General features: G+C 39.5%; 1 protein-coding gene across 1 annotated transcript; it reads right to left on the reverse strand.

Annotated features, from left to right (window-relative positions):
* Window positions 1-5021: 5021 nt before the first annotated feature.
* On the reverse strand, window positions 5022-24856 carry LOC118687318 (cytosolic phospholipase A2 epsilon-like). Its single transcript, XM_036384242.1, has 21 exons — window positions 24830-24856; window positions 24452-24535; window positions 22477-22549; window positions 21547-21683; window positions 20664-20795; window positions 17651-17691; window positions 17155-17197; window positions 16773-16836; window positions 15368-15534; window positions 15133-15225; window positions 14740-14777; window positions 13493-13628; window positions 11977-12116; window positions 10751-10973; window positions 9998-10112; window positions 8924-9061; window positions 8349-8456; window positions 7709-7900; window positions 6948-7114; window positions 5935-6115; window positions 5022-5260 (listed from the first exon to the last, which is right to left on the reverse strand). Exons 1-21 carry the CDS (start codon window positions 24854-24856, stop codon window positions 5022-5024), a joined length of 2538 nt encoding a protein of 845 aa, XP_036240135.1.
* Between the last annotated feature and the right edge of the window lie 580 nt (window positions 24857-25436).

Below are 25436 nucleotides of genomic sequence, written 5' to 3' on the forward strand. Positions count from 1 at the left end.
GGTGGTTTCCATCTGAAGTATTTAATGGCTAGCTGCTTGCTTCATAGGCACACTTTACACTGTCTTCTCAGAATCAAAGGAAAATGGCTCATAAACATGAATCTACAGCTTCTGAAATGCTCCTTAAATCAAAAGATATTTCCAATGAACATGTGCATCTCTACCCCAAAGACAAAATATCTCCTTGTAACTTCTCTCTTTATATCTGTGTTAAATCCTTAGGAACAAACTCTGGTGAAGCAGTCACAGCTGAGAATCACTTGCTTGCCTTCTCACACAACTAGTTCTTTCCAGCTTCTGAAAGAATGTTCCCTGGAAATATTCCAGTATTAAAATTTAAAGTAGGAATTTATTTTCTTTAAAAACATCTGCAAAATTTCTTCTATCAAAGGAAAGAGGGTAGGATATCCAGCTCACTTTGCCCAAGTTGTCCCAGCAGATATATACACCTATACACATTTATATCATCCCAGCTGTTTCACAGCCAAACAAGACTCCCTGACACTACATTCTCTTACCCATACTGTTTTTAAGATCCATACATGAGACAGCACTTCACAATTTATAAAATTATTCCAGAGTCAGTGCATCTTACCCACTAAATGATTTCCTGATGTTTCAGACTGTTTTCCTCATCTCAAAACAATGTCACGGTTGCCATTCCCAAAACATGTTCCTAAATATTTCTCCCTCTCCTGCTCATAACAACCATCAGGTTTTTAGCTGGCATTTTCTCCCTTAACCCCTACCTGTCCACATCACACAAGAAGGCTTTGGAATACACTATGTTTTAAAGACCTGGCAAATTTATGGCAGGCAAGAATAACAATCTCCACAGTTTCTCATTCATGCGGTGAATACCTGATAGAACTAAGCACTGAATGTTCACAACACGTCTGACAGTAAGTCCTTGTCAGCACTGAAAAACTTGATGGCTTATTCACTGATGTCTATTACACCACTTACTTAAAATAAAAAATCATGAATTTGCAGCTTGTCCCACTGGACTTTTACAAGTAGAAATGTCCCTAGGATCATAATTTCAAACATATTACAACTTCCAAGGTCATGTTGGGGTTTTTGCATTTTTCATTAGATCTTCCACAATTCAAGGACAATTTCAAAGACAATCATTAAGCATGCATTAAACAAATTCATATCTGAATTTACCCAAAGTCTAAAGAGCCATATATTGCCTCTTTTTAGCAATCACATTTCCACATTAATAATTTTAAATTGCCAGAGATCATCATTTACATACATCCTACTTACACTCTTACTTGGATTTTTGAAGATTAGAGAGACTGTGTAACTGATGACAGAACACTCAACAGTCTCTTTAAAGCTCTGAACAGTAACAAGGAGAATAAAAAGGAAGATGTCATTTTCCTCTGCTATCATGCACTTTTCAAGTGCACATTTCCATGCACATGATTTTGCATCTATGTATTAATTAAGGCAAGGTGGAGAAAATATATCATTCTGATCTAAACTGGCCAGCTGCAAACGCTAGTTTCCCCTTAATTGTATAATTGATGATTGTATATCTGACTGCAATAGGTCACAGGGAGGAATAACAGCTGCTTTCAATACTCCACAATTGCCTTATGTGCCACTTTGTCACCTTCTGATAATCCAGGACTACAGAAATGTATGACTAATGGGGGACTTCATTTTACTGCAAGTATCCTTGTACCATCCTTGGGATGACAATGGGAGCAGTCATCATTTATACACCCTGAACATAACAAGAAGGGTGAACATTCAAAGCACGTGCTAGAGGTGTTAAAAAATGATAGCCAGATGTCACATTAGAAAATAATTACTCAATATTAACAAATTTAGCAATTAACAAATTAGGCAATTTAACAAATGTAGTGTCAGATCTGTAGCTTGGGATTTTCCCTGAGCTTTCACTTTGTTTTCCTTCTTTTTGTATAATGCTTCCACAAGCTACAAAATCTACTAAGACCTCATCCTGCCAGTCAAAGAAGAGCAAGCAGCTCAAGTCCAACTCTAGTTACACAAAGACTTGAACTCAATAATCTCCAAAGACAAGGTGTACGGTACCATGGATGACAAGCATCACTTTGCTATCCTAAGGTGTTGGACTTTAGACTCTGAAAAACTTAACTTTGACTTCATAATTTTTGGCCTGAGGTTAATTTTAAGGAACTCTTTGGAATAAAAAACAGAAACACCAAAACCCAAAACCAAACAAAATATTCCCCCCCATATATATATATGTATATAACATTCACATTAATATGGTTATTATGTTGGCATTTTATTTTCATGTTTCCATGTACCACACCTTCAAAACACCTGTTTTTCAAAACTCTATAATATTCTTTTATTCATTGGAGAGAGAGATCATGCTTGGTGGAGGATTACATTTTTGCTTGAGACACTATTCTGATTATGACATATATGAAGGAGGGGTTGTGCTTTCAAAAGACTATTGAGAAACTGCATTAAAACAACTCCACATGCCCTTGATATGTTTTGGAGAGATAAAATCTCGCTCGTCCTACTCATTCACATGAAGTAATTGGGCTGCTTTTCCATTCAAAAATCATCGCTAAAGCGTTCGCCCATCTGTTAATATATGCAACCCTGCCTTCAGATTTGTTGCAACAGAATTTCAAATGCAATCCTCATCTCAAAAATCAGTAGCTCAAAACCTTTGTCTCTGCCCTTCCCTGTGCTCTGTAGATCTGAGCATCCAACAGCACCTCTCTTTACCTTTGCAGGAGCACTCAGAGGTTGCCTGACCTTTCCAGGTTCATTCAACACTTCAGGCACTCGTGAAGCAGCTATTTCACTGCCCTAACCCCAACAGACCACAGGTTTGAAGAATACCAGCACCAGCCTGTGTCAGCTAATTATCCAATAATTAGGCAAGACGCACAGCCCAGGACCTTTATAGGGAAATCTAGAGCCAATTTCAATCTGAACCAATTCTCAGAATATCAAAAAGCCACCTCATATTGCCAGCTAATTAAGGAGGTAACTTCATCTACAGTCAGCCTAAGAGATGTTTGAGCCCTAATAGAGACTGCAAAGATTCACAGCTAATTGTTTTCAGGATCATGACATTACATTCAGCAGAGCTTGTGTGACACAGGTCACAAACAGGTGTTTACCAAAAGAAAAAAAATTCTTGCTGATCTACCTGGGTCGTAAATAGAACAATTGCATCAATGCTGAATCATTTTGAAAAATCCAGCTGATATGTCACTGAGCCTAAACTCAGATCCATCCTTAAAAAATACCACCAGTAATAATGAATGTCTCTGTTATTTTTTGATTAATAGCTGGCAAGCCACTCAAACAAACATCTCTTCCCCTGTCCTTTTATGCTGCCTTTCACCATCACATCACAGGCAAGATTCTGAATTATCTCTGTAATGTGAACATCATTGATGGTCTTTAACAGAAGCAGCCTTTCCTTCCCCAAACAAGAAATAAAATCAGTCCATTTTGGAGAAAACTCACAAGCCACCAAGGCAAGACCATTAAGCTTGGCTCTTTCAGCTAAAACATTAGTCTCATGCAGTGTTAGGTGCTTGGAGCCAGATCCCAACACAAGCACCAGCATCTGTCTGACTTAAGTCAAAATACTGAGCTGCTAAGCTAGACTATTTAGGCAGCCTAAGATTTTTAGTGGCTTTCTAAATAGGCCCAGACTTCTGAAAACAGACTCCCTTTCCTCAGCTCATTCTAAGCCATCCTAATTTTCCAGATCAGCGGCCAAAAGCACACATCATCACCACACCTTGGGTGAGTAAAGCTGAAGGCCCAGCGCCAAGTGTTGCAACCACCAAAACCCAGTGGGTGGAATACACAGGCACACAGCTGAACTGCTTATATTCATTCTTCCTGGAGCTCTAGTAATGAAACTTGAAAATCTTAAAAATACTGAAGAGATACTTTGCAAAAGAAAATAATCACATTTTTAAACCTCCATTTCATTATTGTTTAAAAATATATTCATGAGCATAACTGAGCTGTCAGAGTGACACTTCCTTTTCTTCTTTACTCACAGAAAACTATTGCAGTCTTACTAGTGACACATAACATCAAATTATCCTAACCAAGGGCAAGAAAAAAAGATGAAACACTGGCTTTCTGCATAAGAGGGCCAGTGAAACAGAAGGATCTATCAGTAACTGAGGAAAGTTGTTGGACTCGACTGCTTTAGATCTACGAAAAGGACACATGAAGGTTACTGCCAACAGTTTCCTCTTATGAAGGGAGACTTACTGGTTTGATTGATATTGCAGCAAATCTTGACAGACACGGGTGGTGATATCTCCTGTTAAATGAACTGATGCACAGAAAAGGACTGGCTTAGAGGTAACAATGTTATAATGTTATCTCCTGAGTTATTATTCCAGTTACCTGCACCCTTGAAAGCAGAGTTTCCTTCCATTTTTTATTTTCCACAGTTGAAGTGACAGCTTTGCTTTCAATTTTCCTCAAAGGTTATTCACAAAGCTCATTGTTCACTCAATATTGGATTTCAAAAGCATCAAAAGCAAGGTATCAAAAGCAAGGGTAACTTTTTCCAGAACAACTCGCTAGCTGAGCTGAGTCCCTAGAACTTAATAAAACCCCCAAACTTAAATTATTTCAACTACAAAATTCTTATTTTTAATAAGATTATGCATGGCTACTTAGTATTTGAACAGTAGCTATTACTCTGCCATGCCCCAACAGGGCATGTATATTTTTCCATACAACAATCAGAAGTTCTAAGAAAGACCAGTTAAATATACTTTCTTAAGAAACCATTTTTCTAAGACAAGTACCCTGTTATTTGGATAGCAGTGGGAATAAAACTGTAGCAGCAGCTACACACCAGCCATCTCACTGTTGCAGAAGTCAAAGGAGTTGGTATCACAAATTCTGTTGCCATCGCAAACATCTGTGAGCTTGCAGCAGGTGAATATTTATTAGTCCAGTACCAAAACATTTGTGTATCTCCTTCTGATGATTTTTTTTTTCCTAAATACACTTTAAGTGTGTTTACTCGAATTAGGTGATGAATAGTTTTTAAGTTGCTTCTTTCGCTGCACTGCAGTTCGCAGAGCCTGGAGAATTAAGTGTTTGTTATTCAGGATGTTGTAGCTGCACAGGTTAAGCAGCTTGTTGAAATTCTCTTCAGTGTATGTCAGCAGGCCGGTGCCATAGGGAGCAGCACAGTTGGACACATCCACTCTTCCCTGCTCCATCTCTGTGGGACTGCGCTCCACATCTGAAACCAGAGCCAAGCACAGCAAAGGTATTGAGGAAAGTTTCCTGGATCATAGAAAATTAGAAATAATAAAATTGGAGTGGATACATGTAAAAGTATTTATAAACTGAAACTGAATTTGCCAAGTAGGTTTTTTTTTTTCTAGTCAAACAAACATTTCTTCTATTGCTGAACTAAAGGAAACAATCTGGCAACTTTTCAAAAATTATAGGTATCAAAGCAGCTTGTTACCCTGGCAAAGCCTTTGCTTCGTTAAATGTTTTCAGCACTTTTTATTCTCAATTTTTTCATGTAAAAAAAGTAATAGGAGAATTCCAACTTTGTTAACCAAGTAAACATTATATCTCTTCATGAGACTGTGAGGTGACAGCGTAAGCTACCAGTGGATATAATTTACTAGCTGTATCCTCTTCTTTATTATCAAAGTTACATGACGTGTTTCAGGTGCCAGAGGGGGTTTCCCTCAAGGTACAGCTTCTCATGTTTTTATTTTTAAACCTCTTCATTCCAATCCCTGATAAGCTGCCCAATACTGTATGCATCACAGCTGGACTGAGACTATAATAACTTAGCCAACTAGGAAGCTTGCCAGTGCCTTGTTTTGGAATAGGAACAAGTTCAATGGATCAACTGGATGAGACAATCTCAAAAAATGATTACTGCTGTCAACGTACTCGGTGCCTTGTATTTTTGGAAGGTATCACACACCAATGGAAAATAGGCCAAGATTGGTGCCTCTAAGCTGTCCTCAAACACATAACACTCCTTCAGGTGCTCCCGGTCTTCCTGGCTCAGCTCTGTGCTGGGGAATGGGATCCCGTGCTCCAAACAGTACTCTGAGAATAGATCCAGTGGCTGGCTCAACAGAGAGGAGAGATGGCAACACAAAGAGAGCTTGAAGTAAGACCACCAAACCGCATAATATTTTGCTGCAATAGGCAATCTGAGATTGATTCATATGTTTATAAATAATGCTAACCATGCACTGGAACAAATGTATCATTTTAATTTTAATATATCCTGGGTAACAGAAATTTGGTTGATTTGCTAACACTCTATATTTTTAAAGCAGGGTTACTATTTACTGAAATGTATATGACATTCAGGTCAGTTTCTGTGATTTAGTGAGCACAGTAGAGGATTTGGATAGGGAAACTTTGATTATATGTGGCTTCTCAGATCACAGGTTCTTAAATATTTGCATTCAGTGCATCTAACTATGTCTTTATGTCCTCTTACAAATAAATGGCATTAATTTGAATCATATAAGCCTGTCAAGGTTTCTTCATTTGCAGAAAATAAAACCCTGACTAAAACTCATGACACCAAGAGTCAAATGTAAAAGCAAAACTTTTCATTAAAAAAAAATTAAAATTATGTACTGTATATTAATTGCATTGTAGAAGTCATTTAACTATTGAGGAACTTATTACCAAGACAACGTTGAATAGGATATCTTCTGTATGTCTGTGTTCATATGCCTGTCCCAGAAAGACACTGAAAAAAGCCCTAATAAAGGCAGTGACATTATGGTCAGAGTTGTGAATAGTACCACTGATATGATCATTTAATTTAATAAAAACCAGACTATTTTCTGGAAGAAAAAAAGAGAGAGAGACAAAAAGCTGTGGTGGTAATTCAGCTGCTGGAGTCATACAGATAAAGAATCACTGCTTCAAAACATCACCAGAGTCTGTGATCCTCCGCTGTAATTTAAGTGAAGAATGACATCCACTTTTCTCTCTGGCCTCAGAATGGGTGGGCAGCTGGTGTTGATGAAGAAAGCTGTATCTATCAGCTTGAGGTAGTCACTCATTTCATTCAGCTGGTTGGGAGAAGAATCCAGCACTGTGTCTGAAAGGCCAAAACTTCTATTATTATTATTATTATTATTATTATTATTATTATTATTATTATTATTATTATTATTATTTACTGCAGGCTCAACTCTCTTTTTTTCCAAATTAGCATAAAAGAGGAGAAAGAAAATACAATTGATGCATACTCATCTTTGACACAAAGCCCACAGTTACATATTTGTCTGTGACACCATTTTAGTATTTATTTACTAAATAAACTGCTCAACTCTGAGATCAGCAAGATGGAGCAGTTCTAAGACTCAGCTTCATCCAAAGTGATAAATTACTCTTCTTTCTCAAAATGTGTAAATTTGTGGCTATTTAAATTCTTTGGAAGCTTCAAGTCACTGTTTGATGGCTTTTCCTAGGAAGATGAGAATTCAAGCAAACATGCTGTGCTTCCTCCAAGACTGGAACATGACCAGGAATAAATCATCTAGGGCTTGGCAAAACCCATTCCACAAACATGTTAATCAAATAATATTAATCAAAATTTACCTTTATGATAAAACTTATCAAATATTTTTCCTCAGCAAGTATCAGCCCTCAAATCTCCTTCAAAGATATAACTAAAACAATTTCCAATTACCTTTCCACATGCAAAAGCTCTCATTCTCCAAGTATCTGTTATGTAGCTGCAAACCCTTGAGGAAATTGTGGTAAGTTGAAACCACTGGCCGCCCGGTCATCATTTCTCGAAGAGTTTTGGAAAGGTAACCTTTGGGGATGGATAAGCAGGTTGTCTGTTCATGAGGCTTCTTGGGCAGAGCAGGATGGCTCTCTGCAGGAAGAACAAGAAGAGGGTATGTGTCTGCATTTGGTCAGAGTGTTTCTCTGATGATAATAACAACCAAACCACCCTGGCTCCCAGCCCCATCTGTGACTGGGTGCACACGTGGACGTGCAGAGTGTTCTGGGCAATGCGTTTCAGTGTCACATCATCACCTTTTTCTTCCCTGTCTGGTCTCTCCCTCCCCAAAGGGCTTTGGTAACCCTCTCATGACTAACAAAGTTCCCCAGGGATATTGCACAGTGAGCAGGACAAGGTTTTTTCCTGTTTTGCAGGACAACTGTTGGTCTCCTGCTTTTCCTTCATTCTCAAGGGCTTGGTGTCCCATAAGCCAGAAATAGGACACAAAAACAAACCCTTTACTAAATGTCAGGTTTCACATTTCAGAGAGGTGTGAAGAAAATGCAGATGCAAGAGAAAAGTAATCTGAAGAACTAACCAATGTCATGCTCAGTGTCTCGAGTCCATCTGTGCCAGAAGTGTTCTGAATGACCCGAGAGGTAGACAGCATCCATAAAACTCTGGGAAAATATATTGCTCCACGTGCCTTGAAAGTTAAAAAAAAAAAAAAAAAGGCTCCATACTTAATATTAGTTTGAATATTTAGAGCACAGCTATGGCAACACACCTGAATCCACTCTCTGTTCTAGTTATGAAATACTATGAATTTTCCTATAACTATCAAATGCCACGCCATTCCACACAATGTCTGGCTTACGACCAGGCCATTTTCGAAACTTGGCTGTCTATAAAAGTCAGGCTGTGAGTTTAAATACTTCAGATGATCAGTTTGTATGTGGGCATGCATGAGTTCTGTTTAGGTCATTCTGCAAGACATTCAGCAAATTAGTCACATTTGCCTCAAAAATTGGTTTCCTCTTTTATCACATTTGGCTGGTTCATTTGAGATTGAAATTGTATCAGATACATTCTCTGGTGTACTAATACTGCAACTTGCAGACCACCTCTGTGTAGCTAGCTCTTAAGGTGATGTTTTCTTAAGATAGTAATTACCTTCCAAGAAGCAGATGTGGGATTCTGGGATCTTCTTCATCCGGCGACCCATGAAGAACTCACTACCAAAATCCTCGGAGCGAACAAAGGCCCCATATTTTAGGAGACCCACCTCGTAAGGTGTGAACTCCACCCACTCTGCAAATAAGGCAGCAGATTTATTGCAACCACATGTAAAAATCAGCTTAGAGATTCAGAAGCTGGAAGAACAAGGACTACAGCTTCGCCATGGTGGTGACAGACAGTTCAAACCACCATGATTTGAAACAAAAAGGTGCCCTTCAACATATATGAATGTAAAAGCTAAAATCATTTCCTCTGCCAAAATCCATTCAGCCTCGGATTCAGGTCCATTTCTAAGAAGCAAAACCTGGGGCTGAAAGTCCACTGATTGCTAAGGCCCTGCACACAGTGTGGCATTTTGGGTTCCTCTGAGTCAGCAATGATAGCAGCTACCATTCATTCTAGAGACTCTCATAATCACTGCCTTGAGGATAAAAAACTCTGACCAAATCCCCTCCCCACACAGAAACCTTGGCTGGGTGCACTGGGACTGCAACTGTGCCTAGGAGCAGATGACCAGGTCCAGTTGCAGGATCTCCTGCTTCATTTGTGCTGGAAATGCTATGGGAAGAGTGATCAGGATCACTGACCAGAGCACAGAGCCCTGCCCCTCCTCAGATCCTTCTCTGACTGCTGGGATCTGACTCCTGCTCTCACCCCTCTCCACCTCTCCTTTCTCCGCCCTGCCTTGCCCTCCTCCCCACTCTTCACAGCTCTCTTGGACTATGCTGCCTCAGCAAGACCCAGCAGCTGAAAGGGGCTGTGCGGGGTAGGTGGGGATGAGAGAGAAAAGAGCAGCAGTTGTGGCTCTCAAGGCTGCCAGCAAAAAGCATCTCCATGCCCCCACTGAGCAGTGTCTACAGCACAGGTATCTCCCTTCCACAGAAGACAGAGGAAAATAAATTATTTAAAAGATTTTTTGGCTTGGACTTACAGGAAAAAGTTTTGGCATTCAATCAGCCTTAAAAGGAAACTCTTCAGAGTTATAAGAGGATGTATGATAATCTATACCTTTAAAATCCAAAGTGCTAAAGTCATCCTTGACATTGAGGGACAGGTATATGGGGAGTGGATTCTGCCCCTGATTGACTGCTAGTTGTTGATCGGAGAGTTTGTGAGTACTTCCCTGTTTACAAAGAGCAAAAGTCATTGTAAAAAGATGAACATGATGCATGGACTTACTACAGTATCTAAGCAGGAACTATCAGTGAAGTATCTGCTAAACCTCAGCAGGTTTTGTTCTGTGTACTTGAGCTGTTTGGCCACACAAGTGTGTGCATGAGTTTTCTGCCATGAGCTTTCACCAAGACATTGTGCTTATGGGAGCTTTGGCAAGGGGGACAGGGCAAAAATGCAAGAAATATGTCTGTACAGTCACTGGGATATGACTTGCTTTAAGGAAAGAAAGATATTTAGTCTACCTGGACCCATTTCCTTCCATACTGCTTATGGATATACATTGCTATGCCTGAACTTAGCTCTGTCACAGGCTTGTCTCCTCTGGGTGTTACTAGAATTATCACCTGACCTGAACCCCAAACTTAAAGATGGAAAATCAGTTTCCTTAGCATCTTGAATTTTTGCATGCTCTGACACCTCTTCTAGATGCTCACTTTAGGGTTACTTTGTTACTTTTATTCTAAAAAGCCAAATATTAAGTCCTTCAGGTGTTTTCAGAGCCTTTTCTCTAACTGAATCAACAACCTTAGACATGGGAAGTTAGAAATCCTGTGAAATAAGAGGGAGAGAAAGAATATAAAATACCTGATGATGCAGCATACAATCAATGAAGAGTCCCCATAAATCTGTAAAGGACACCTTGTGCCCCTCTTGCTTTCTCTCACAAAGCTCATTTTCATAGTATTTCATATGATCCAAAGAGAAACAGTGCAGCTTGCTCTTGGTCACATGTTTCCTGATATCACCAACTGGTCCTCTGAGATCCTTTTGTGACCAGTTTGCATCTTCATATAACTTTGACATGGTCCTGGATAAAAGAAAGGTACTGAGGTTCATCACAGGGCACATGACAATTCATTAGCCTCTAACACACATAAGCATTTTGTTCTAGGCTACACGAGGTTCTTGCCCTCCAACTTTTACTTGGAAGAGCATTTCAAAGCTGAGGCAGAGTTTAGACTGTGTAATGATTTCTTTTTTTTCCCTGCACAAATACATTTAAAATCATCCTGGCTTGTTTGTATTTCAGAATCAAAAGAGTAATAAAGCAACACGTATAACTTAACTCGAGCTTTTGCTAGAATTACCCTTTGATTGTCCAAGCCACCTCTTCTGTCTGAGGCCAGTTCCCTCAGATGGGTCAGACCGTCTGTGAAATGTTAAGCTGGAGTTTAGCAGTGACTATTGCCCTGGCAAGTGTGAGAGCCCTCCTTGGGTGTGCAGCAGGTGGGCACCTCAGGCTCCTGGCACACATAAGGGCAGCCTAGAGCTGCCTGTACCCAGGGCTCAAGCAGATTCCAGTCATCCCCTCTCATCCTCACCCCACTTGTTCTAATTCTGTCTCACATACTTTTAGAGCAGCCCTTCAGAGGCAAAAAGTTTTAAATACCCTCAACCCCTCCTAGTTTGTGCAAGGCAGTCACCAGTGAGTGCATGAGTGACACTCTTGAGTGTTTCTCAGGGCTATTCTTTAAAAGTCTGCTTTCTGCAGACAAGTAAGAGTTGAGCCAGACAAATATTACAAAAGGACTTTTGAAGTGTTGCATGCAACAAGATAAGTTACAGACAAACCATCCTGGCTTGTGCTCTTTTCTTTTGCTTCTGTAAACACTTCAGTGCAGTTACAGAAATACTGTCATTCTCATTAGATTTGTTTCTTGTAGGAGGGCAGTACTGAGTGATCCCATGAAACAAGTCCAAAAGGAAGCCAAGTGCCCACATCAAGCTGAGTAAATTCATCAGTAAGGCAAAATGGTTCACCATGTTATCACTGCTAACAAAAACATAAGTACAATCCCAGCTCTCCTTACCATGTTGTGGCAGATAAACCACTGATATATGACACACAGTCCAAAACACCCAGCTCCTGGAGAGCCAGGAGGCTGCCAAACATTGCTGTCATGGATCTCACTCCCCCTGCTGCCGTCACTACTGCCACCACGGGCACCTGCTCAACACACAGAGACAGGCACAGAGTCACTCATCACCAGAGGAAATACAGGAATGATGGCCATGCAGAAAAAAAGTAACAGCAACACCTGGTTTTGATAAATTCACCCTCTTCAGGGCAGTGCCTAGGTGTGTGTTTGAGCTGTATAAACTTTGGTGGAATTTAGCGTATGCTGAAAGCATTTTCCTGGTCAGTGATGCTTTGGAAAGCCAGGAGCTGTAAGTACAGTTGGTGTGGGGAAATATATTTTCAGATTTTCTCAGTGTATTTAATTTTTCCTCAGCTCTTTCCCTCAAAATACCTTTTAAAGCTCTCAGTATAGCTAAGGTCAGAAGAGCAGCACAAAACCTGCCTGCATAATTTATTCTTCTTCTAAGTATAAATACAACATATGCTATTCTCCAGGCAGATACTGCCCAGCTTTATAGGTTTATTTTAACATGCTCTTTCCAACGCAGATTACCTCTACCTTCCCTGATATCAGTGCTATATGTAATTTAGTTTTACTTTCCTCAGGAATGCATCAATCCTGTTATCCTTCCTCACTTTTCTGTATGGTAAAAACTGATACAACAGACATTCAGTTTTAGGAACATATGATGCCATTACCTTTAATCTTGTCTTCACTGTATTTTACCATCTACTTGTGGGTTTGGGGGGGGGTATTAATTTGGCTCAAACCCCCCCTTTATTCTCATTTAATGACAACAAGTCCTATTCTACGTGTTACTTAAGTTCATGAGCACTTAGCTTGGTTGAAAAATGCACACATCATAAAGGGTTGGGTGTGCTGGGAACTGAGCAGAGCAGTGGAGGAAATACCCCACAGGCACATTGTCCCAGACTCTTGCCCCAAGCACCACAGCCCCATAACAGATCATTGTCTTCCAGTAACAGAGCAGCTCCCTCTGAGTTCAGGGATCCCCAAGAGAGAAGCAAGCAAGAGGTAACACCAAAAAACACACAGGACAGATGCTACTGTACTAGTGTGCTATGGGAGAGTTGCAGCCTTCCCTGTGAACCTTGTGGCAGCAGAGAAGAGGTGCCAAAGAGGAGAAATGGTCTCAGTTTAAGCAAAATTTCACCAGGTTTGGTTTTACACACCAGCATGTCAGCAAATACAGCTTTTGGCTGCCCCTGAGGGAGGACAGAGGTTAGCAGAGAATAAAGGAGCTATAACTGGCCTCCGAAAAGTTCCTCTTTCATCCTCTGTGCCAAAAATTTGGATACGGTCTTAGGTGCAAGTGACAATCTGGCCGATACTATTTGGTGTAGAATATGTGGAAGAGCTGCATGGGTAGTCATGCAAGCATATCACATCCACTTCTCTCAAAGTGGGTCATTACCTCGAGTTCCCAAGGTGCTGTCCCACATACCTCATCCTCCTGCAGGTCTTCATCTAGATGAAGAAGATTTTTCAGGGCAGCAGCAACCACCTTCTTCCTTTTGTGGATGAAATTCTGCTCCTCCACACAGAGACCAAACCCCAGCCGCAAATCCAAATCCTTGCAACTACAACACATGAACAGCACAAGGGATTACCTGCAGCCATTTCAGTTGGAGACACTCAGCAAAACCAACAACAATAAACCAGTTTAAAGAAATTATACTTCCATGTACATGAAAGTCCCCCTACATAAATGAAAGCAGGTATATGGATATCCTATGTGCTATATTTGTGCCTTCCTGTGGAGATTTTAGACCAGAATTATGTCCTGAAGAATTTCACACAATCATAAGGAAGTCAAATAAATAAAATCAAGTTATGTCACATTGAACTCTGGTATTTGGACACCTCTTCACATTCTCCTGCTGTGCATGTGTTTCCTGAAGCACAAAGGGGGCCTAAGTAGTTATTGAAACTTAATACACTTTAGTTAAAAGAGCCCTAATACCAAGTTAGGCTTATCTCTACAAAGAATTTGTGCTCTGAGTAAGAAGGTGTCACTTAAATTTATCCCTTCTGTACATTATCATAAATATCATGTTCATGATTCATTTTATAACCTTTATTTTCACAGGGTTCCAGTTTCAAAGGTTTTTTCCAGGGGAAAAAAAAAAAAAACCACAGAAACTTCTCTGTCTCTTCTCTGGATATTATTCAATAAAACCCTCTGCTTTACCTTCTCCTGTGACTAAGGCTTGCAATGGAGCTAACTTATCAACAGGGGGTAATGTTGTCCTTCAGAAAATCTCAGCAAGCCCAGTCAAATAAATTATTGTCCATGTGTTTCATTGAAAAATGACCTGTAGAGGTCTTGTAAATGGATAAAGGTGTTAGACACGTTAGAAATCTGGTATACATAAATATGTACTTATTATAGATAAAGGTTACAAGACAGAGGGATGTTTATGTTACAAAGCATCAGCATTAGGAAAAATATTGTGCTGGTTTATACCCCATAACTAACTACCACCTATCCTATTCTAAATTCTTACCAACCAATTTAAAAGCTTTAAAAGCTTTAAAGCATTTTATTAACCATTCCCCATATTTCAGTCATTTTTATTTCCTGTTTTGAAATGAGCTGCTTTAAGATGTAGCTTCCTATCATCTAACAATGATATTATGAAAGAAGAGGAGGTGACCTAAGTAATCATTCAAAAGCAATAAAAGATTTACCTATTTTCCTCATTCACAGACACTTCATAAGATTCCCCCTGAAAATCAATAATGAAAGCACCATAAATTTTAAATAGAATTGTAATTTTATAGAAGTAGGTTTTACAGTATTAGCAATTATTCATATATATAGTATAATGCTAAATTTTTGGCCTCCTCTCAAGCATTCAGCACACAATCTTTTAAACTACTTTTAAAGCAGCCAGAAATTCTGAATATCCTATTTTCCCTACAAATCATAGTTATATTTCTAAGTGTATGCAGAGCTAAGCATACAAATAATACATTTTTAGTAACAAATACATTTTTAATAACAAAATTACATGACCAGATATCACATATATACAGTTTACCTTGTTGAAAGAATTCCAAATACTGTCAGAGGATACTCACTCTCATCACTGTCACTTTGTTTCCCAAGTCCAGAGAATGGAGAGGCACAGCCAGGGGACTGCTTATATCCATTTCCCTTCTACCTGAGCCAGGCTGATTTAAAGAGGGGGAAAAAAATTATAAGAAGAATATTATTTATAGACTCTAGACACAGAAATACCAGAAAAGGGTTAACTCATGATTATTCTCCCAAAATTTAGGTTAGGTGTTATCACCGTCCATAAGCAAAACATACACAACAGAAAAAATGCTCCTTTGGCAGAGTCATGAGCAGTCTGGGTTGACTGTGCTTGATGTAGTGGAACCTGGTGGTTTCACTGCTTCCTGGTCTGGAGTGAGTACCTATGGAAATATCCTGGGATTCTTCATAGGATCCTTTCATTGTGAAGGTGAAATCTCTCCCTAAGAACAAGAAGCAAACCACAGGGAGATGTTAACTGTGCCTAGTCCTGAAATTAGCAAATAAAAGTGCCCCAAGTGACACTTCAGCCTTAGTGATGCAGGCTAAGCTAAAGTTAATTTGGACCACAATGTTTTCCTTCCACTGTGACTAGTGTGCAGTACCTGGCCCTTGAGTTCCCCTGGACTGCAGGGGCTCAGAACTGACCAAATCTCAAGTCTGCAATACTCAGACAACAGATCCCAAGAGCTGATGGCAGAGTCTGGGCTGTCATCCCTGACTCCTCGAGGCCCAACCCTCCATCCACTGAGAAATGCAAAGGCATCTGTTCTGAGTATTTCACCAGCCTCGAGGGGAATTTTTAGCAGGCACTTTGTACATTATTGTTTGTGTGAAAATGTGTGTGAATTGATTTGAATACCCCATAGCAGGTGTAGTATGCATGTTACCATCCTACATTCATAATTAGGTTATTATTGTTCTACTTATCGTAAATCCCATTGAATTGCTTTGTAAATGCTAAATTATGGGATGATTGAGTACTGCTGAATCCTTTAGACAAAGGATCAAGTCTGAAGCTAAGTTTGGCAAGAGGGCCCACTCTGAAACTCACAACTCTGTGAGGATCTCACTCCTGGCACCCTTTCCTTTTCCTTCTTTATCCTTTTGCATCCCTGGTCTCTATATAAATCATTCTAGATTTATTCTAATCTGAATTTTCTTTGCATGTTTCATGCATTTAGTAGTAGAGCAAACTTTGCCATCAAACTTTGTCACATTTTTACAAACTTATATTAAACCTACACTTGCTGATACCTCTGCCAATGATTAAGTGACCTAAACCATTTGTGACACCCTGCCAAGTGACAGAGAGCGTGTGTTACACTTGTGGATGCCTCTGGCAGCATTTACATCCCCTGAGCTTTCACTGAAGTCTTTCTCCTCCTGAGAGTTGTGTCACCCTTCTTTTAATTTCTGTTTTCACCAGAAAACAGACGTATTTCAGTTCCATCCACACCACAGTGCTGTTTCCAGATCTCCCAGCCACCTCCACAGTTTCTCTTAAGCTACAGAGTCATGTCTTCTTCTGAGGACTCTCACTATTAGCAAGTAGGTAATTCAGGAAATACCCAAGAAGCCCTGATGCAAACAGAGACTAAAACAAACCAAATGCTTATCTTGATTCAGCTACATTTCCCATAGCAGAAAAAGCAGCAACAATTTAAATCAGCAACCTCACTTTTGTAAGAGCTCTTCTTTTTTGTTTCATTCACATGTACTTCCAAACAGGAAACTTCACGAGACTGGAAGAGAGAAGCAATAAAACCACTGGTCACAGAAACAGTTCTGGATTCTCATGAGGTTCTAGGGGTCCTGTAGAAACACAATGCTTGGCCATGATGGTCTGTGAATGTGAATAATTTGTAGAAACTGAGTATCTTGTATAAATCTTGCAAGCAGTACTGTGGTTAAGGAAGCCAAAATAACTGGAGATCTGTCATTACATATAAATACCATTCAGTCCCCAACAGTTAACACAAGAAAATTTTCTCCCTATCTTCCAACCACATCCTTCAATTCTGCCCCACCATAAGATTAGCAAACAAAAAAAAAAAAATTACCACTAGTACACCATTAGTAATGATCTTCTCAGATTCACCTGGTCTGAAAAGCAAAACCGAAAAGATTTATTTAAAAGTGTGTATTTAAGCAATAAACTTTCAAAAGCACAGTTTTCTGAGCTCAGTTTTTCCATCTGGCAAGTACCATCAGCACTTCTGTCCTTCCCCTCTATCTTGCAGCCTCTGCCAGATCACATCCCATACTTTCCCAAGGATGCTCCTTCCTTCTTATCTCTGCTGAGGAGTATCATCTCTCCTTAGGCTGAATCAGAAAATAAACATTCATTCTCAGCTATAAAGAGTAAGTGAGACTGTCACTCAAATTTAGGACAGAAAAGCAATAATGGGGAAGATGCTGAGATGAGGTGTGTGAGCTCAGGTACATGGAGCCGTGTCCCCAGTGCTGCATTACTACTCTCTAAAATGCAGTTTTCTGATGACAAACTCTACAACATTTATGTTTTACTTACATATTTTCCAGTAGAAATTTACTTACATGTTATCCAGTAGAAATTCCACTTCTAGTTCTTCCTGATTCTGAAAATAGGACTTTTTTTAAATTTATGAATGAAGAAATATTTTCCTCTGATATGACTCTGACAATTTATTTATAACTCTCTTTCCCTTCCCACACCCTGTACATCATAATATAAACAGATAGAGATTTCTGTGGCAACACTCTGATTTCATCTCTCCACTGCTCTACTGTTTACAAACCAGCTGTACCATCACAAGAAAGAAAATATTAAGTATCATTGAATAGGGAGCAAGGGTCCTATTATTAATTAATTAGTAGGATAAGACATGGGTCAATCAATGCTGAGGAAGAGAAGAATGGCAGGTGAATGATGTAGGAAAACATAATTAAGAATGAATGGACTTAGTGCAGTAAAAAGATACGGAGTATGCCTTGGTTAAAACAAAAGAATTCACAGAATAAAGTCATTAAACATTAAAAAAGGCTGGGAGAAGGGACCAGCTTGAAAAATAAAATCTGCCAGGGGAAGGGAAGAAGAGAGAAGACTGAAGCTGTAAAGGGGAATCAGGGAAAGAGATGAGGGGAGACAAATCAAGAGGAAAAGAGACAGGAAAAGTACAAGAATGAAGCAGCAATAGCACACCAACTGCATAAAAGAGACTGAATAACTGTACTACTCCAGCCACTTGCTATGGGATACAGCCAATCTAGGAAATACCAGACTAAAAAAAAGTATATCAGAGAGATCTTCTGGATCACCCATAGGGAGGAAAACACTTGTTAACAGTGATATAAATCTCTTTCTGGCAAGTGATAGTAGCATTTTTTAATTTATATTCAGAATAGCTAACATTTATTGACAAATATCCCTTCTGTCCAGCTGCACATCATATTTTAACATTGTGAATTGACTGTGAAAAACATGCCAAATCTGATAATGCAGCTGCCATGGGAAAATCATCTTTACAGTAAAGGTGCAGAACAATTTTGTATTTACTAGTTCACATCAGTAAATGAAACATCTCTGATGGCTTCTCTGATAGCTGCATCTGGGGCATGTAATGCAGGAGCAGGTAGCTGTGCTTGCTAATTTCCTCCAAAGTCTTTATTTCATGAGAATTACAGTGGTTGCAAAGTTGTAATAGAAGGCTGATGCACGGATTTTAGAAAGCAGTCACCTTACACAGATGCAAGACAGACTGTACCAAATATTTAATTATGCCCAGACTGTATGATCCAAACTAACTGATCCTCTGTTACAACTTTGTCCAAAGAACAGCAGAAACAAGGTTCAGAAGAACCTGGCTCATACCATCTGCCCAATTCTGCTTGCCTTATGTTCCTACCCTTCTTATGCTGTTTTACACTCACACAAGTTACATTTCTAGTAAGTCCCACTCACATATTTGTGGGTGAAAAATCCAGAGCATAGCAATGGAAATACTTGTTAGGTCACAGAGAGCATGAGGCACAGCAAAGCAACCCTGCTGCTCTGACATCACCCATCTGACCTCTTCAGCCCTCCTTCTGAGATACCTTGGTAGATTAAAGAAGTCATTATGGGCAGAAGCAGCACTACAGCCTGTTATTAAGATTGCCCAGCCTGTTGCATTACTAAGATACTTTCAAAAAAATAAAATAACCCAAAGTCTTCTGAAAATCTGTATAGAGACCATGATCTGTGATGCCTCATGGGGGCCTGATTCATCACAAACTGAAGAAGGGCAGCTTGACCAGGATGTTCCTGAGACAGCTCACCTGGTCTGACCCCCACCACTTCCACCTTGCTGATGGGCTAAGACAGCTCTGCACATGCCTCAGAGCAAATTCAGGGCTTGAATCACACCTGGCATTATCTCAGTCACATGAGGGATTTTCTGAGCTAGGCTGTAGCCGGCTGGAACAGGTTTAATAAGCAGTCCTCAGTAAGGATTGGTCTTCTAAAACAGTAGTTAATAAACCTCTTCAAAGCCATAGTAACATAAAAAACAGGCAAGAGTGTTTTCCAAAGAGCCTGACTGACACAGTGGTTTATAAGTAAATGGAGCATACCAATTCCGGGGAACCGTAAACTGAAACTCTTGGCAAAGTGTGACAAAGCCCTGAAGTTGTTGAAAAAGTTGAAGAAAAAGTTGAAAAAAAAGTTGAAAAAGCCCTGAACTACACCCTCCAGAGAAGGTGTTACATTGTGCAGAAGGAAATCTGAGTACATATTTGGCTCTCTTTGAAGATGAGTGTGATTTCTCCACCTCTCCTCTCAGCAACTTCGTCCACTCAGTGTTTCATAAGATACTCTGTATCTTTATTTTGGTTGTTTATACAACTAAACACTGTATTTTTGATACACACGCAGCAAATAAAACTCTTACTCTTCTTCACTCAAGAAAAAAAATAAAATACTGATGATATTCTCATCCATGAAGGCCTGCCTCTCCTGTGCTGGCTCAGCCCTCTAAAATAAATTTGTAGCAAAGGAGCATAAGTAGACTTGCTGAGATTTTTTCTTGAAGTTGTTTAGTGGAGGAGGAAAAAAACCCGAAGAGATTATCACAAGAATTAAATGCCTTATTTAGAGAGCACATTATCTGAAAGAACTGGCCAAAATCCCCAGTGAAGCTGAGAGGAGATAGCCCTAGTGAGCTACTGGCCAAAGGGTAAGAGCAACTGCCTGGAAACAAGGACAGGTTTGTTCCCACCCCTGCTCTGTCAATCTCCTACAACAGAAATGAGAACTCCTAACCAGCAGCTTCTTCATTTTTGACTCTTTTTCTCGCTGATTTTTCAAAATGTAGTTTTGAAATTAAAAAAAAAAAAACAAAAAAATAGGAATACTAGAAGTATTTTGCATCTTATTCCAGTCACAACAGGGGGTGTTTGTGACCCCTCTCCTAAAATCCAAGCATTCAAACTTTTTTTTAGTAACATCCTTTTAAACAAAATCTTTGTGTGTGAGAACCAATTTAACGTTCAATAGAGGTAGCAACTTGAGACAAAATTCTAATCAAGAGTATTATTTTCTCTAGCCCCTCACCTCTGGATTCAACTCAAAACTCAGGTGAACTTTTTCTCCAGGTTGGATTTTAGCCACATCAAAGCGAACAGTCATAAGATGGTCATCTGGTGTAAAAGTGTCCTCATCACAGACTGTCAGCTCCAGGATGTTCTGAGCAAAGAGGCAGAGAAGGATGTAAATCACATGTTCTGGGACTACTGAGCCAAAAAGGAAGGTCCAGCAAGAGCCAGCATTCAGCCCTCATGTCCATGTGGACAGACTCCTGTGATAGCACAGAGCTCAGCTCACAGCCCAGAGAGCAGAGTCAGGGACTAACCCTAGAGAGGTAAATCATCAGATTTGGCAACCAAAAAGAGCTCCAAAAGAAGAGGAAATATAAGGGACATATATGATGGTAACATGCACCAGACAGAGCAGAGGTTACACGCACTGTTCTTCAGATCGTTTGTGGATTCAAAATCACTGCCTTGAGAAATCAGGGCATTTTGTCAGAAAGTAATAATAAAGGGAAAATTCTTAGCCCTTTAAAATGAAAGTTAAAGCACACTACCAATCTCTCAGTAGGATTTGGTCCCTTAACAGTTCCTCAGGGCTCAGGTTACCATGAGAAGATGCAGCTCTAGTAAACTATGAGAAACTGATCCAGTTTGGGCTTTGTATCACTTTCACTCTGTTTACCTATTTCTGCTAACTCTATAAACACTTTAACAGTCTTTTACAACTGTTCTGGTACACAAAGAATCATTCAACATTATTCCAGATATTCCACAACCTTATGAGCTTAAACTACTTCTTTCAGTCAGGTTATCCATGTAAGTCTCAAGCCTTTCAAAAAGAGTTTGCCCACAGCAGGTGAAGATGCCCCCTTTAGAAAGCACTTGCTCACTGTCACAGATCCCACCTTTACTTCACTCTGTATCACGAAGTGGAAAGTTTCATTCCAGACAGGGTTTCTGCAGTTGTGTACAGTTCTTGTCTGGGCTTCCTGACATGAAGCTGTTGGCAGCCACAGCTTGACATAACAATCAGTTTGGCTCCCTGTGTTAACAACAAGTTGCACAGTTACTACAGCAATACTTTGTTATTATTTGATTTGCCCAGTCAGGGAAAGAAAAGATTAACCTCTTGGAGACCTAGATGTTTCATTAGACCCAAAAAAACTATTCTGGGTCTAGAGTTATTTAACTTTTCTATTTAGATATCAGTTTCAAAAAAGTCAATTTTAAACCACTAATTCTATATGATAACAAGAGCCAAAGTATTTTATTTCAACAGTGCTGAACTAAGTACTCTGGCTCTTGTGATTTTTTTAACTCCTATTTTCAAATACTTGCCACTTCCTAAAAAAATTCATGTACAACTTCACTTCTTCAAGTGGCACTTTTCAAAATTAAATGGAAATTTTAGTTTGGAAGATTTTCATCTATTTGTAATGCTAAAGTCATCCAACACCAACAGAACAGTGAAGCCACAAATACATCAACATCCAAAGCAACTGGTTTGATTTCTCCTGTATCTTTCACAAAGATGTTCCTTCCAAAAGGGAACTGGGCAACCTGGAAAAAGGGGCACTGAAGAGTTAGGAGAAAGGGAAATATCACAGAGCAGCTGATAAGGGAAGGACAACTTCTTCAACACAGAATTTCTAGTCTATTTCCTTTCTGATTTTAAGTGTTTTCTAAATTATTTTGAATTTAAATGAAAATAAATACAACTTCTTCACCCAACCCCCCCTGAAATATTACTCCAAGCAACAGGTGTACAAGAGCATTAAAATCAGGTGAGAGTAATTTTCCTGCTAAGCTATAAATGTGTCATCAGTGATACTTACACAGATCTGCTTTGCGGAGCTTTCTCATGCCGATAATTTTTACAGAAAGCCAGCACAACTGAGGCACTTCTGGCTGCAGAACAATGAGAAAGATACCTCCATTATTAGCAATTAACTCAGATATAAATAACATTGTTTATCCTTCAACACCAGAAAGGCCAATCTATCATTATATTGCAGTGAATTTGATTTTAACTATTTAAGACATTTTCTGAGAAGAAATACTTTCTTGTGATTTGACATTGAGTAGAGATAGCCTGTCATTCACAGCTAGGGCCTACATTAATCAAAATGAAACCTCATTAATACAACAAGCAGAACTGATACATGAGTATTAACCAGGGGGTTTATAAAGAACCAGAAGTGTAGAAAGTGGGAATCACTAAAGCTCTAAACAGTGTTAGAAAATAGAAAGATGAGAACACAAGGTAAAATTGGCAGTGTGTTAGAGAATGTAATTAAACACAAATAAGCAACAAAAAGCTATAATTGTATGTAAATGAACATACACCCAAAAAAAAAAGGCACAAAACCGCAAACAGACAATTCAGAATGTCTTGGCTTCATCAGGACAAACTTAGGCTGACCTGATTGATCTACCAAGGAGAAGCTCTGAGGCATAGCAATATTGACAACCTGTAGTGTAGGGTTCTACAGGGGAAGAAGGTTCTTGAAGGCTCCACAACTCTCTCCATTTTTTCTGTTCTCTCTCCAATCCCTATCACAGCTACAGAACCCTACACTCGGTTACTGGGAAAACAAGACAGTGTTGAAGAACGTCAAGAGTAAAATACTACACGCAGAAGCAACAGCTCCATTAATTAAATTAAAAGCAGCACTTAAATACCCAAAGAATCACGATTTCTGAGAAACTGCCTGCTTAGGACCTCTTTGTGTACCTCTTTATTTTGATACTCCCCATCCTAATAGAAGCAGACTGAACATCTAGAAATCAATAAGCCACCAAGCCGAATGTTATTTACAGCCTCCTGGAACAATTCTCAACAATTTTCTCTCAGAAAGTGTCATTTGAACAAAACTAGAAGGTCTGAAAGAAGCCCATCCACCTCAGCATAATTTTTGGCAGCAGTGTTTCTGGAGACAAAGGATGAAAGAAGTACGTGATCCAAATTGCTGAAAGCTCAACATTTCATCCAAATACAGAAGATTAATATTTCTTCCTCAGCTTTAGTACCATCCATATCCATGAGTTTGGAGAAAACTTATTCATGAGATGGCTTAAATACTAAGCAACTATACTGACATGAACCCAATTATTATTCCATAATGCTAGCAGTTAGTGAATTGACTGCTCTCCTAGATCTAAGAAAGAGTTAGCTTCATTCTTTTCTACTGAATACAGCTAAGAAACAGAAGGATAAAACTCAGGGTCAGAAAAACATATCATACTATTTTCATTTTTCAAGTTATTAAATATATTTTTGACTACCCATTAGTCATAGAACAGAATAATTTGTAACATATCTAGAATGCACCATATTCAGTACTTTCCAAAACCAATTCATCTTCATAAAAATCAGTATTCAGAAAAGTGTCAGACATGGAAGTAAGCCATTTTATTTGCTGATCTGCCTCCATAAAGTAAAGGAAAAACAATTTAAGGACTAAGCCTTGGGTGTTATGAGGTATGACTACCATCATATAATCATACCACAGTAAAACAAGACTAAAATCTAGCTCTCCCAGTTCCTTGCCTAACATTTAAACCACAAGTTCATTGTCTTCCCAACCCCTAAGTCACAGTGAATGCTTTGGACTCTAAACAGCACACTCCCAGAAGAAGCAAATATTCCCTTAACTATCTGTTAATAAATGTCACCTCTCACAAAACAGTTAAGCTTGGGAGAGACTGGAAAGCTGACAGAAGAACTGCAGGTATCATCAGGGCCATGCACTATCCTTTCTGCCCTGCAACTCTCTCCTTGCAATCCAGAAGCTGCGTTCCATACAGTACCTCATTTTCAGCACTGCATGGCCTTAGATGATTCCTCCTCCTGATTCCGATCTTCCTGTGCGGATTTGCGCGGATGAACCGATCCTGGAGACAAAAAGCCAAAAGAGGGCCAGTGTTGATACCCAGCAGTCAGTAATTTTCAGTTTCTGCTCAGATTCACTATGGAAGGAGACCCGAGCATGTCTCCCATTTCTCCTCTTCATGATGGGATATATCCATCTCACCAGGACCATCTACCTGCTGCTTTTACTAATATATCTGCCTACTGTAAAGGCATTTGACATTTAAGGATCAAAATTCCCCAAGCATTTGCTTTTGATCAATCTCAACCAAGACCACCAAAAAGATTCTTCTGCCCCAGCAGTGATTTTCTCTTACCAAAGGTGAATAGGCTGATGATCCCATGGGTATCTTTGTTTCATAAAAGGCACCACTGTAAGGCTTCAGTCTGTGTGTCTCCCAGCTGGTAGGTGCTCCTGGACCACAGCTGTGGCCAGGAAGAAGCGTTGTATAGATTGACTCACGGCTCCACCTCCCACTGATCTCAAAAGCACAAATGATGCACTTGTTCTGTGCCACATAAAGACTTTTTTTTTTCTTTTTTTTTTAACACCACAGTGATTTGGAGAAAAAAGGAGACGGGTCAAGCATTTTATCACAGGGCAATTCCAGAGGTATTATCCACCACCATAAGGTCTGAATAACTGCACACAGAGGAATCTCCTGGGGCAGTTCCAGCCCCCACCAGCTTCTCCAGTCAGATGCACAACAAGGATTTTCACCAAGTTCACTACAACTTATTGTCATGAAGTGGAGGACCTCATAGGCACTGGCAGATAGTTAAAGAAAACACCTTGTAGCTTTTCTTCTGTCTTATTGTTTTGCATAAAGGTTGTTAAGGTGTCAGTAGAGTCAACAGGAGCTTTTGCTATGGAAACGTTTTTTAGCTGAAGCGCTGCTTTCAATTAAATGAATTTAGAATCTC

This window comes from Molothrus ater, chromosome 6 (assembly GCF_012460135.2).
Source record: "Molothrus ater isolate BHLD 08-10-18 breed brown headed cowbird chromosome 6, BPBGC_Mater_1.1, whole genome shotgun sequence".
Lineage (NCBI taxonomy): Eukaryota > Metazoa > Chordata > Aves > Passeriformes > Icteridae > Molothrus > Molothrus ater.